This window comes from Odontomachus brunneus, unplaced genomic scaffold (assembly GCF_010583005.1).
Source record: "Odontomachus brunneus isolate Ranch 3 - 2012 unplaced genomic scaffold, Obru_v1 Obru_scaffold_047, whole genome shotgun sequence".
In the NCBI taxonomy this organism is placed as follows: domain Eukaryota; kingdom Metazoa; phylum Arthropoda; class Insecta; order Hymenoptera; family Formicidae; genus Odontomachus; species Odontomachus brunneus.
Genome location: NW_022639497.1, coordinates 2,180,230 through 2,192,546, shown reverse-complemented (window position 1 = coordinate 2,192,546; position 12,317 = coordinate 2,180,230). Strand labels below are relative to the sequence as shown.

Genomic DNA, 12,317 nt, shown 5'->3' with positions numbered 1-12,317 from the left:
ATTACGAAATAAGAAGCTCGAGAGTTTTGTTACTATAAGATCTCTAACAGCAATCACTGAATGTAATTATATGCAGACCGTCGGCAAGATTATCTTGCGGTGACGGCGAGAGGGAAGGAGTTGACGGAATAATAAGTCGCAATGTGAATTTTCACAGATATTTATTAAACCCATACTAGAGTGGTACTCGTCATAAATAAGAAGTTCGCGGATTAAATAAAAACTGCTACCGAGGACGATTTTCTAAAGCATTAAACTAAAGCTCCTCGCCGCTAATACCTCAGAAAATTCTTTACACATTACGGCTTCTTTTAATTTAATCGATGAGGATGCGTCTCGATGAACATGTAGTCGCACTCGCAAATAACATAATGTACGTAATATATGTATATACGCTGCCGAGGAAAGTCGGTACAAATGTTCGAAAACGTACCACGACGCAACGCGCGGTTCTTACTACATTCTCGCTAAGAAAGGCTTCGGCACGGGATTTCTTACAAAACGATACAAATCCGAGAGAGTCATTGGCACGACGTTAAATGCTTTCCAGGACGACTCGACACGAAAGATCGACCGCGAGCACCGTATTTAATAGCCAGATATCGATTTCAATTTATGTTGGAAATCATTGAAACAATTCGTGAAATAATATCATCATTAGAGACGTAATATCAGTGAAATTACATCAATTTCAACTAAGTGAAGTCTTTTTAAGAGAACGAGATTTTCCTTCTCGACACTCGCGATCTTTCTCGCGTTGAGTCTGTAATCGTTGAATTACGGGAGATACTCGGGCGGACTTATTAATGAAGAAGTTCCGCCGGGAAAGCGGACGATTTAAGCGAGCAAGACGTATCTTTTTCGTTTGTTTGCTATTTTAGAGAAATGCTACGAATACGAACGGAACTCGTTTCGAACTTTCATAGGCCTAAGGAAACTCGCGTGATTTCTGCTCGAATTATACAAGTTAGAGGATACAAGTGAGTGATTTTACCTTTCCTCGATTTAAAAACGAACGGCTACGAACTAAATTCGCTGACGACAGCTAATTGCCTCAGGGTGGAAACGATATTCCTTGGGATTCGCACCGATTGCCTATCGATCCTTAGGACTATGACGACGATTAAACCGCGTTATAATGATTAAACATCAAATTCTTACTAGAAGAGGCAACTTGAACTAATTTTGTCGTTTATCGTATACATCCGCAAAGCTCGGGGGTCGTCTCTCGCCGGTGATATAGCGTGACGATTAAGCAAGATTATCGAGTTACAATTCGTCCTATAGCATCGATACGTCGTGCTCTCGCGCGAAAGCCGCTCGTCGGCTTTGCGCCGTCAGATCGCTCGAAGTCGATGAATTTCTCGCCTAGTAATTATCCTAAAATTCGCATAATGCAAACGCGCTCCTTTCGCGACAGAGAGGCCGAGGCTTGTAACTTGCGTTACGTAAAAAAGTAAAGTGAAAGTCCGGCTTCTCGGGATATTACGTGTAGGAACGACTGGAGATCTCTAAAGCTACCGTTCGTCGAGATGGCTCGAGTCGTGAGCGATGAATCTTCGAGAGAAAAAAAATGCAGAGTGGCGAACGATTTCCGTCTATGTAAAAAAATCGTCAAGGTCTATTCGTAACGAGTCTTCGATGAGTACAGGCGCGGTGGAGTAGCCGCAATTGCACTGCGAGCGAGTCGCTCTCGAAGAGGAAAGCGCTCTATACGTTCAAGTCCAGAAATTAAAAACCGTCTCGCGAACAGCGAGACGAAAAATTGCGCTAACTATTCGCATTTCTCGAACATTATTTATATATACAGAAAGCCGGATAAATGCGAGACGCACCCAGACGGAATTATTCGAGTGTGTCCCGTACATACACGGTTCACGCCTAGCCGACTTCTCTCATCAATGCTACACGTACACACACGCATTCATCATGCACACGCGCGTCTCCGTCGCCGAACTATTCGGTTTAGAATCTACAATTCTAAAAGATTTCAAAGGACAATCGAATCGGTTCAGATGCCGTCTGCGCGTTCCCGAGCAAAAAAGCCTTTTTAACTTTCGAGACGGTTTAGTGAATTGAAGACTATCTCGCAATCTCTCAACGTCGTGGTTATCTCAAAGGAAACCGTAGACTTTTTTTTCCATAACAATGTGCAATAATAATATAATGTGTCCAAAGAAAGAAGATTACGCAGCGACGAAAGAGGAACTGCCGGTGGTGGAACTTCAGTTAAGATTCATCGACGAATTAAACCGCCGAAGGGAAGCATCAATGCGATGGATCAAAGCAGCCCTGCTTACGATCTTCAGTCCGGGCGGCGAATGAAGAAAGCTCGGATAGCTGGATCGGGGTCCACTCGAGAACCAGATGGCACCAGATGGTCTTCTTGCTTTGGTAGTCCGCGCGGCGCGTTCAAAAAGCCAATTCGCAGCAACGTGTAGGAGTCAGCTTCCGTGTAGCATTGCGCTTCTGCCGGGAAGGCGGTGACGATGGTGATTGACCAGCGACGACAACCATGACAGTGGTCTCAGACATCGGGAAACCGACCCAATCCGACGTTGTATCGTCGGTAGAAAAAGATATATATATGTGGAGAAAGAGAGAGAGAGCAGTCACGGGAGCAAGCTTTTACTGCTTCTTTCCCGCCCTTTTCTCTCTTTCTTCTTGTATGTCGTCAACCGCCCTCCTCAGGAACATAATCCATATCACGTACGATTCGCATTCATACTTTTTCTTGCTCTATCTTTCCCTCTTTCTCTCTTGGTTCCTCTCACACGCGATGATGGTGGGTGACGCTAGATGGAGTGATGGATTAAGTCTTGTGCATTGTCGATGGCTTGAGTGCCGGCCGTCGACGGCGTTCACGAAGTAGCCCGCAACTTCTCCAACGCGGGCACCAGTGATTCCTCCAACGAAGGTCCGCAGCTCAGGCCGCATTCGCCGATCCATCTCGCTTTGCCGCTTGCGTGCGACTGTAATGCAGAGGGAGAGAGAGCCATGTGAAACTCACGTGTTTATGTCTCAAGAAAATTACCTTCCTCTTGGAATTTATTTTAAACGACAATAACGTCAACAACGAAATTGTATCGCAATTTTATGTACCGTGATATTGTTACCAATGTGAATAATATCGCGCTACCACCGCTGGTCTCGCAACCCTCGATCAATCGCTCGCGATCGTAGCGACCTCTAACGAGTATTTCGCAAATATTGTTGATATCATCAGTTTCGAATTCAAGGACCAAAGTAGAATGAAGAAACGCGCTCACAGAGTTCTCTCTGAATCATCAGTCGCATAAAATTGACTGAGATCGTTTCACATGACGATAAGTAACAAACGACGAGCAAGTAATACATTATTTAATCAATGATTTAATGAAAGCGAGACGCGGCGCGGGGTACAGCGGATCGGAGGTTAACGTCTCGGCCCGATCTCGAGCATTTTATTCGTTCATAGAGGTCATCTGTTCACAGGCAGACATTTACCATGGTGAGGTCACGCTTCCACGCGGTATGGCAGCGACCGTCGCAGAGCGGGCACGGTCGTTGTAGAGAGTAGCCGCCACATTCGCTGCAGTCCAAGGAAACGTGCTCCTCGCTCCACGATACCCCGCATCTGCATGAAAAAGAAAAACAGGATAGTGAGCGATTGTCATGAATTTATTCCGCGCGCGCGTTATGCCAGCTGCGACACGACGAAACGAAACGCGGAAGCCGCCTGACACAACACAACTCGCGTAAAAAGCGACGACACGCGCTGACGCGCACAACTCGACCGCAGACCTCGTCGTCCAGAAAATACGCGGTCCTCTCGAGGAAAGCCTCACCGATCCGACGATTATTACGGTCGAGAGTCCGACTTCTCGCGGGATCATGTAATTGTGACAATTGTTTGGCGAGTATTTGGCGAGGCGACGATGGTTAGATTAGAATCGTCGACGAATTGAACGCGATCCAGAAAACAGCGACAAAAGAGCGCAAAGGTGGCTTTCTGTTTGGTGGGAATATTTTCCACCTAACAAGTGAAACTTGACTCCGCTTTAGATCGAATGTATGTCTCGATATCGATTCGTAATCGCGACGATTCGCACACGATACGACGAACACCTCGCGAAACGCTTGCTCGAGGCTAGCTCCGAATGTAGGGCATCGATTTAACCGCGTCAACCGCCGCCAGATAAACACTGGGTGTACCTACTAGCCTCATTTTAGCATCCCATGTATCGATAAGGCGCTTTTAGGTGAGCGAATTAACGCCGCCATGTGAGAAAGCGAGCGTCACGATGACATTCCCACTGGTGTTAGCTTTGAAAAAAAACATCGTTCTCTATTTTAATCTACGTTTTGCACTTAATGAAGTAACTGAATTAACTGCCACGTCGAAGGTGTTGCCAGTCTCGCGACGGAGGAAAAAAATCGGAGGCTCTCTGTCTCTTTCTCGATGATGCGTCATCGCCGCAGCGGAGGACCGTATCGAGCGTCGTCGCGCGTGTATACTCTGGATCGCACCGGATTCCATTGAGCAGACGACTACGTCTGTGCGTCTCTCGTTGTGTAATCCACAATTAATTCCCACGCTCTGTCGCTCGTAGAATTCCGCGTTGCCGTTCGCGTCGCAGCTGCGAGACACGATTTATGTCCGTGTAGCACTTGCTGCTCCCGACATTCGATTACGCTCGTAATGCCCCAATCAGCCGGGCTCTATATCCACCGTTCGAGAAGCGGGATGAGCAGAAAAAAGGGACAACTCGCTGAAGGAGCGAACTCCTCCAGCTCGCTGAGAAATGTTTGATGAAAGAAAAGGAGGATCTTGGGGATGAAAGAGAGAAGAGTCGACTGTTGTGAATCAAGATCGTTAGAAGCGGCGTCGAATGACAAGTGGGCGAAACAAGTATTCCTCGAACAGTGGATCGCAGTATCATTGGGAGAATGAAGACTTACGTAAAGCAGGAGTTCAGTTGAGCCCGTAGCTCCTCTATCGTGACAATCGTGTCCTGGTACTGGGGATGCGAGCCTTGGAGACCGTCGTCCACACTCCCGCACAAGCTATGGCATAAGGAGATGTTGCTCCTGCAAACCGATCAAGCACAATCCACATAAGCGACGTCTGACTCTCGTGGAATTCATTTCGTTCGGAATCGTTTATTTTCGTCGAGCTTTTCACACGACTTCACGATTGTCACAGCGCGTGAAAAAAATCACCGTGCCGTTGCGTCAGTTGTTTTCTTTATTTTTCTTTCCGGAAAATGTTTATCGTTCGGAATCTACGCACGAGCAACGAGGAAAAACGAGCTTTACGATTGAGAGCGAGTGTCTGCTTCTATTTTCCGAGCTCCGCCGGGACCCGACCTGAAGCTCCTCGCTTTAATTGCATGACAAACGGATATTTCTCGAGACGAGTCCTAGGAGAGATCGACCTCGTGAACCCCGGAGCTCCGTTGTTCGTCGGTAGAAACCGTCACGAAACGGTTCATGGAGTCCATTCACGACGGGTTTTACGCTGTTTACGAGAGACGATTCGTCAAGTCGTGGCGGAGCTACGATAGGTTGGACCAAACTACCTTGAACCTGCCGAAGAAAGAGAGGCCGCGACGGTATGTCGGTGTGAGCCCGACGGATTAACTCGAATGAGTGTGCGTACATGGTAATCGGGAAAAAAAACATCTCCACGTGACGGCGACGTGAACGCACGCGTAATGAGCCGCGCGTCCTGTCACTCTCTTTATCTATGTATGCGCGCGCTTATTTTGTGTGTGTGTGCGCTTCACGAACGCGGATTCGATACGGCGATGTAGATACACGAGGGAACAAAGACTGGACCGACAGGCTTTCCTGAATGACCGTAATCGTAAGGCGCGATCGACTAACAGGTACAGTCATCGTTCTCCTCTTCGCTTCTTTTTCCCTTATTTCCGTTACGTAAACGCTCTACGACGCGATGAATCTCGGCGGATGTGATCCTCGTGAACACGAGGAATCCTCATGAGACATTTTCTAGCCGGATGAGGAGAGCTTCCAGAGTTTCGCGTCGCGCTCGAGATTGGAAAACGACGGGAAATCCGTGTGAGATCCGATTGGATTCTTGCGACGGAAAAAGAGAGAAAGGAAGAAATCGCGCGTCGACAAGGAGCGCGGGAACGAATTCACCGGAGTCTTCGACTGCGGATGTGAGTCGCGCCGAGATTCCAATTCAGTCGCGATCGTATTCTTCCGCGAGATCCTTCAGACGATCCTGCGGCCGCAACGGCCATAATTCTCGGCGCTGAAACGCCTCTTAACGTCCCTTAATTGGCGTTTCCGGCTGGGACGCGCACGCGACGCTACGTAGGAAGTTAAGTTATGCGCCGCGCACTTGAACGGAAACGGGAAACGGCGCAACCGTGGGTCCGATTAAAGTACAAACTGCGAGACCGCGCTTCCCTCTCCTTCTCTCTCTCACGCACGTGCGCGCGCGTCTTCTCTTTGTCGCACTCGAGATCGCACCGTTCTCCTTTAGCGCTAATTAGCCACGACGGCATTATTAAAAACGCGAGAGACCGCGATGCGATTGCGCAATGGATCGCCGTAACGAATCGCAGCCGCACCTCCGTCCGTCCGTCCGTGTCGGACAGAGAAGTAAATATGAAGATCGCGAAGGCCGCGATCTAAAAGCCGCGATATTTCGAGGCAGCTCGGGGACTCATGAATGCGACAACAAACGCGTCGATTTCCCCGCAACAGGAAAAATCGCTCGAGATACGTCGAGCATTTGCAATTCAAGAATTGCACCGCTCACGCTTGACTTCTTTTTTTTTCTTCGTCTCTCCGCGAATGCGGGATCTTTACTCACCCGTGACGGGACAGGCTCTCCGCATTGGGCTGCACAGAAGTGACCGACATGTTGAGCTGATTTAATTGGATCTGACTTGATCGACTGGTGACTTCTGAAACACAAAAATGGGAAGAATGTTTACAACGATGCTCGTTGCGACATCAGAAAATTTCGTTTTTGCTTTCCATTTTCTTCCTCATTTCCTTCTTGGTTTTTGCTTTTACTCTTTCCCTTACGTATCGAGCGACGGAAAGTGGGGAAGCGGAAAATCGCATATGTAAATGTGCGTCGATGAATAATTCTCGCTAGACGTGCTCTCGATACGGCGTGACAATTATAGACACGACCGGGATAAATAAACTATCTTTTTACGTTTTGCCTGCACAAATAACCCCGAGGATTCTTCGTCACGCACGAACGCACGCAAGGAATGCTGGCGATAAGCGAAGAGCGTGGCAGGAAATCCCCGTAGGAGGACCGATAACGCCGATAATGATCGGAACGTGTTGACGTAGATACGTCGAACCTATCGTCGCGCATAGTTAAGTACGAAGGACAAGCGAAGCCTCTGGAGATTTCATCGGCATGTGCTTCATATCTCAAAGACCAAGGTCGGCGGTTAACATTCAACGTCGTAGCTTTTGTCGCGGCCCAAGGCTCCGCCGCCGCCGTGCTTCTAAGTCTGGCTAGAAAAGAGAACATCACACGCCGGTCCTTTCGGCAAAGAAGTTCGTGGCGCAAAGTCAGCAAGTGAAATCATTTTTTCGTCAACCGGCGACGTCAAACCACACGCGCGACTTTGATGTTATCGTTGGTAAACACCGTGTTAATGTGCCAACAGTGTTCCATTAAGACTCGATAAGAGCGAAGATTAATGAGACACCAACGAGGAAGAACGAGAGAAATTTCGACGATCATTTTCTCTCTGAAGCGTCGGAAATCCGCAGTTTCGGAGTGTTAAACGATTAGTCACGGTTTTCTCCTCTCGGCTTAAAAGCCGCCAATTGCGGATGTGTATTACTAACTAAGAAATTACTACTATGTAACGCGCTAATGTTACGGGATTAGTGCACAAGGCGTTGGATGATTTATTAGAGCGGCGCACGTATCGCGCGAGCCGACAGCGAGCGAAGGACAAGCACGAGAGCGGATTTCACCACGATCTCACCTTGGCACGAAACCCGCGCTCACGCTTTTGCTTTCTACGAGAAAGCATATCGACAGGCCCACACACAAACGCGCGCGCGCGCGCGCGCGCGTAAACGTGTACCGCGTCCGCGATATCGATAAAGCCTCGCGACTTCCGTCACACGTTACGTAACCGCGAAAGGCGAGCGGGCGACCCGCGATCGTTCTTGCCAATTTTCCGACTGGCTGAAGTCCAGACGGAAGGTGAGAGAAGAAACTCACACCGTCCCGTTGAAAGCGCGATCAGACGTGAAAGGATAACGTATCCTATGGGCTTTCGTGCCTTCGAGTCTCCTCTCCTCCTTTTCTTGCCGTCCTGCCGTCCATTAATTCTACACAATGATCGTGTTGCTGGATTGGTGCAAAAGATTTGGCGTTCTTCTGCTGAATTCTCGCTGGAAGTGCGGAGATTAGGAGGAAAAGAGATCCTCGTTACATGTCTAAAAAGATATCTAGTCGATTTTGTAAAAATTATTGACCCAAGGAAATTAGATCGCGTTGTTTTCTATTTTATTTGACAAACACGATAAAAATGTTTTGCGCCAATTTAATATCAAGTTGATCATTATATTGAGTTGATCATTTTGAAAATCTTCTCACAAGAAAGAAACCGAGGAAGAAACATTTGAAAACTTATTTGCGGGATATAAAGTTGGCTTTTGAAAAACAAAATCTATTTCTGTGAAATAAAATTTATTTCTGTGTAAGAAAGTTTACTTCTCTGTGTGGAAAAGAAACTTTATATCCCACAAACAAAACTTCATTTTCAGTGTACACATTCCATTCGTCAGCATACTTCTACTTGAAAAGTGCTTGGCTCGTATCGACACTTGTTCAGTGTTTATGAGAAAATATTTTTTAATCAACCCCAGCACGTCGATATACGAGTTTCATTCACGCGATAAATTGCCCAGAAAATTACTACGAAATTGCGCATACCGCCGAATGAAGTAGAGAATTTCAAGGATTTTCTGACCAGCACTTGACAGCCGTGCGAATATCGTTGTAGACAACGATGACGATAACGATGGAGTATAACAAACGAAGTCGATAAGGAATGCCTCCGGCATGCCGCAATGCATATTGGAAATAAATAATCGCACACCGCTGTAGTCGCGTCACAAAGTGGAATTGTCTGTATTTCGTACACCTCCGTGTGCATGTCGCGCATCGATTAAACGAGAAGGCAAGCATAAGTCGATAAGAATCGCAAATACGAACGTCCCGGCGACATGCTACGTCGATCGACCTTTGAAAACTATCAAGATCGTTGATTAAATATCCAGCCGATCATAAAATCCTCTGACTTTCGAGGTTGCGGGGACACAAACTGCAAATGTCACGGAGTGAAATCTTAATCGAAAAGTAGAATCATCATCGAGTCGCTCGAAATCAAATAATTTTAAGTCTAAGTTTTTTACTCGAATTGTATAATATATGCAACATTACATTTGTAATCGCGATTCAGCTGAAAAACTCATCAAATTCTAAATTTAAATCTGGATATGTTTTTAGTCACTGTCTGAAATCAAGAAATTTCACTCGAAAAATACAGTAACTCTCGAGTCGCTCGAATTCGAGTAATCTTCCATCGATTCAGAGCGACTCATAGAAGATTCAATCCTTCACTCTGAATCGTCGTGTGAACATCATCGCTCTAGATTGTGGAGTGGATCCGACGTACTTATCTGACACAAGAACATATTCATTCCAATTGATTGAAACATTGACTCATACGGGATCAGGATCCACTCCAAGCTGAGTGAGACATTCGCTCTTGCGACTTCAAGTGGCGGCATTCTCACTATCACTCCGAGCGAAAATACTGCGATTTCTCACTCGTTTTGAGTGAAATTCCACGCCGGAAGAAATTTAGAGAGTCACATGCGTGCCTTCACGCGGTGTGCGTGTGCGTGATGAGTCATTTTCGGCGGTTTCGCGAGCGAAATATGATTCAGCCGGGCGGGAGAACCTCGCCAATCCGATTGTTCGCAGATACGGCACAATTGTCGCTCTGCGTAGCTCGGATAGCGTTTAAAGTACAGTGTGCGGGTAGACAGACACAACGCGCGCGTTTACACACATACACACACATACACGCACGCACGCACGACGGGATCGATACACGTCGTCCTCGTCGTCGCTGCGTACTACGTCGCGCGCGCGCGCGCGCGCGCGAGCCGATCGATGCATTTGCATTTATTAACCCCTACACTACGTAGAATCGCGCGTGCGTCGAGCTCTCTGCCGCGCGTTAGCGTAATCACTGATAAAACCATCGACGGTCGTGGGCGCGCGGCCGAGTGAATTCCCGGCATTCCACGGGATGGAGTAATCGATATATCGGTCGTGCCGAGCGCGAGAATGCAAACTAAGTTCGTCAGGCCGATTTAATAATAGTAATACCGACGAAAGTGGATTAAACGGCCGGAGCTGAAACGACAACGACGGTGACGGATGGGGCGGCGGAGGCGGAGACGGTGGCAACGGTGGCGACGATAACGCGCGGTGAAAAGAATCGCGCAAACCACGAGACGACTCTGATAAAAATTTATCGCGCATAATAACCACATTATCGCGATACGGCGCACGCTTACACGACGTGTTACGGGAATGTAAACGTGCGCTCCGTTTTCCACGCTTTTTCCCGGAAGAACGAAATATTTCGCGTTATCGCGAGCGAGTCTTCAAAGCTTATCTAATGCATTGGAGACGCAGCGAGCATTCTTTAAAAACGTTGCTTATTTTTACCATAAATTTCTTAGAGGGGGGACTTTCACGTTGTTGCGTCGTTTTTTCCGATAACGCACCTCCCTCTCTCTCTCTCTCTGTCGTTTTCTCGAGTCATTCCGTGCGCGTCGCACTTACCACGACCCCTTTTACGCGCGATCGCGCAGTTATCGCCGCCGACCTCGAGCAATTATTGCCGTTTTGCTCGTCTCGCACGGATGAACGATCACGCAATCGCGGTATCCTGTACAAAAAAATCATTTGCGTATCCGTGTCTTCTCTGCGCCTCGTACGACGTGAGAGAAAATTGCATTTTGCATCTTACGAGAGTGAAAGAGAGAGATTTATTGTAAACATACGTGAGGATCAATGGAACTTCTTCATAATTCGAGGAATTATTTCGAAGAATTATTTCCGCTTCTGTAAAATTTACTGTGATTTGTTTATGATATTTATCCTCCCTGATTAATCGCGACGAAGTGGCGCACTCTTTACACTAACGCGACCGTTAGCGGCCCGGGGAACACATCCGGATTGGGAACCGTCATCCGCTAGCTCGTTCCGGCGCTTGGCGTTTTTGGCGGCCAACGTAGTCGTTGTACACAAATTGCGACAATGTAACGCTATACGATGCAACTCGGTCGCAGCGCCAAGCCGAGCCGAGTCGAGGCTGATGACGATGAGTCAGTGGGATAAATCGCGAAGGTAACGTAATTTCTCGAGAAACGTGGCGCCAAGATCTCGCGAGAGAATTCTCTCCCGCTCTTTCTCTGTGTACATGCGCGTGTATGTACTAACTGTTCTTGAAAGAAACGAGCGCGATACCTCTGAGCGCGTCTTACATAAGGATCGTGCAAATCAAGTCCGCTTTATACGGAATTTGTCCCGGACTCGCAATAGTTACGAAAGCAAGAACACTCATCGTCGTCGATTTACCGAGCACGGAAGTTCACCGATTAAAGTAAGAATACCAATTTCTGCGAACACGCACGTTAAGAAGAAAATACCAGAAAATTGTTTCTTTCTTCATTTCTTTTTTCTTTATTAAACTTCTTTCTTTTTTAATCAATGTATGTGTCTATATGTTATGTTAAAAATTTAAATATTCGTGAGACTAAAACAAAAATGACCAGAATTAGATACATATGTGGGAATTGGTACTTTTACCTTACCTCCATCGACGAGAGGAGAAAAAGGACAAAATATCGGGCAAGTTTCTCGAATTTCAGCGAGACGATCGCGTGAAGAGGAAGGAGAAGGGAGAGAGAAAAAAGAAAGAAGGAGAGAGACGCGGATGAAAGCGGACACCGGGTGGAAGGATACCGTGGAGGATAAAACGAGAGATCCTCGCGGCCGGTCGCGCGGGATTAGTAACGCTGGCGCAAAAATAGAACTATAGACCGCGAACTATAGGCCGGACGTTATAAATAACCGGATTATTTGAACGGTACGAGAGCGAGCGAACGTTCGCTTATACGGCCATGTGTACATACATGTGTGCGCGTACGTACGTGCACACGTATGCTCGGGGCTAATTCTCTCATCTCTCTCTCTCTCTCTCTCTCTCTCTCTCTCTCTCTCTCTCTCT

The 12,317-nt window shown here is 47.3% G+C and overlaps 1 protein-coding gene across 1 annotated transcript in view; it reads right to left on the bottom strand.

Annotated features, from left to right (window-relative positions):
• Positions 1 to 144: 144 nt before the first annotated feature.
• The window catches only part of LOC116844849 (protein pinocchio), a 57,157-nt gene continuing 44,984 nt past the window's right edge, over positions 145 to 12,317 (bottom strand). The window contains exons 3-6 of the mRNA XM_032816934.1: positions 6,830 to 6,923; positions 4,942 to 5,070; positions 3,487 to 3,616; positions 145 to 2,972 (exon numbers count right to left, since the gene is read on the bottom strand). Of these exons, the coding sequence (XP_032672825.1) occupies positions 2,862 to 2,972; positions 3,487 to 3,616; positions 4,942 to 5,070; positions 6,830 to 6,923 (464 nt within the window). The 3' untranslated portion in view covers positions 145 to 2,861. The remainder of the gene's footprint in view (positions 2,973 to 3,486; positions 3,617 to 4,941; positions 5,071 to 6,829; positions 6,924 to 12,317) is intronic.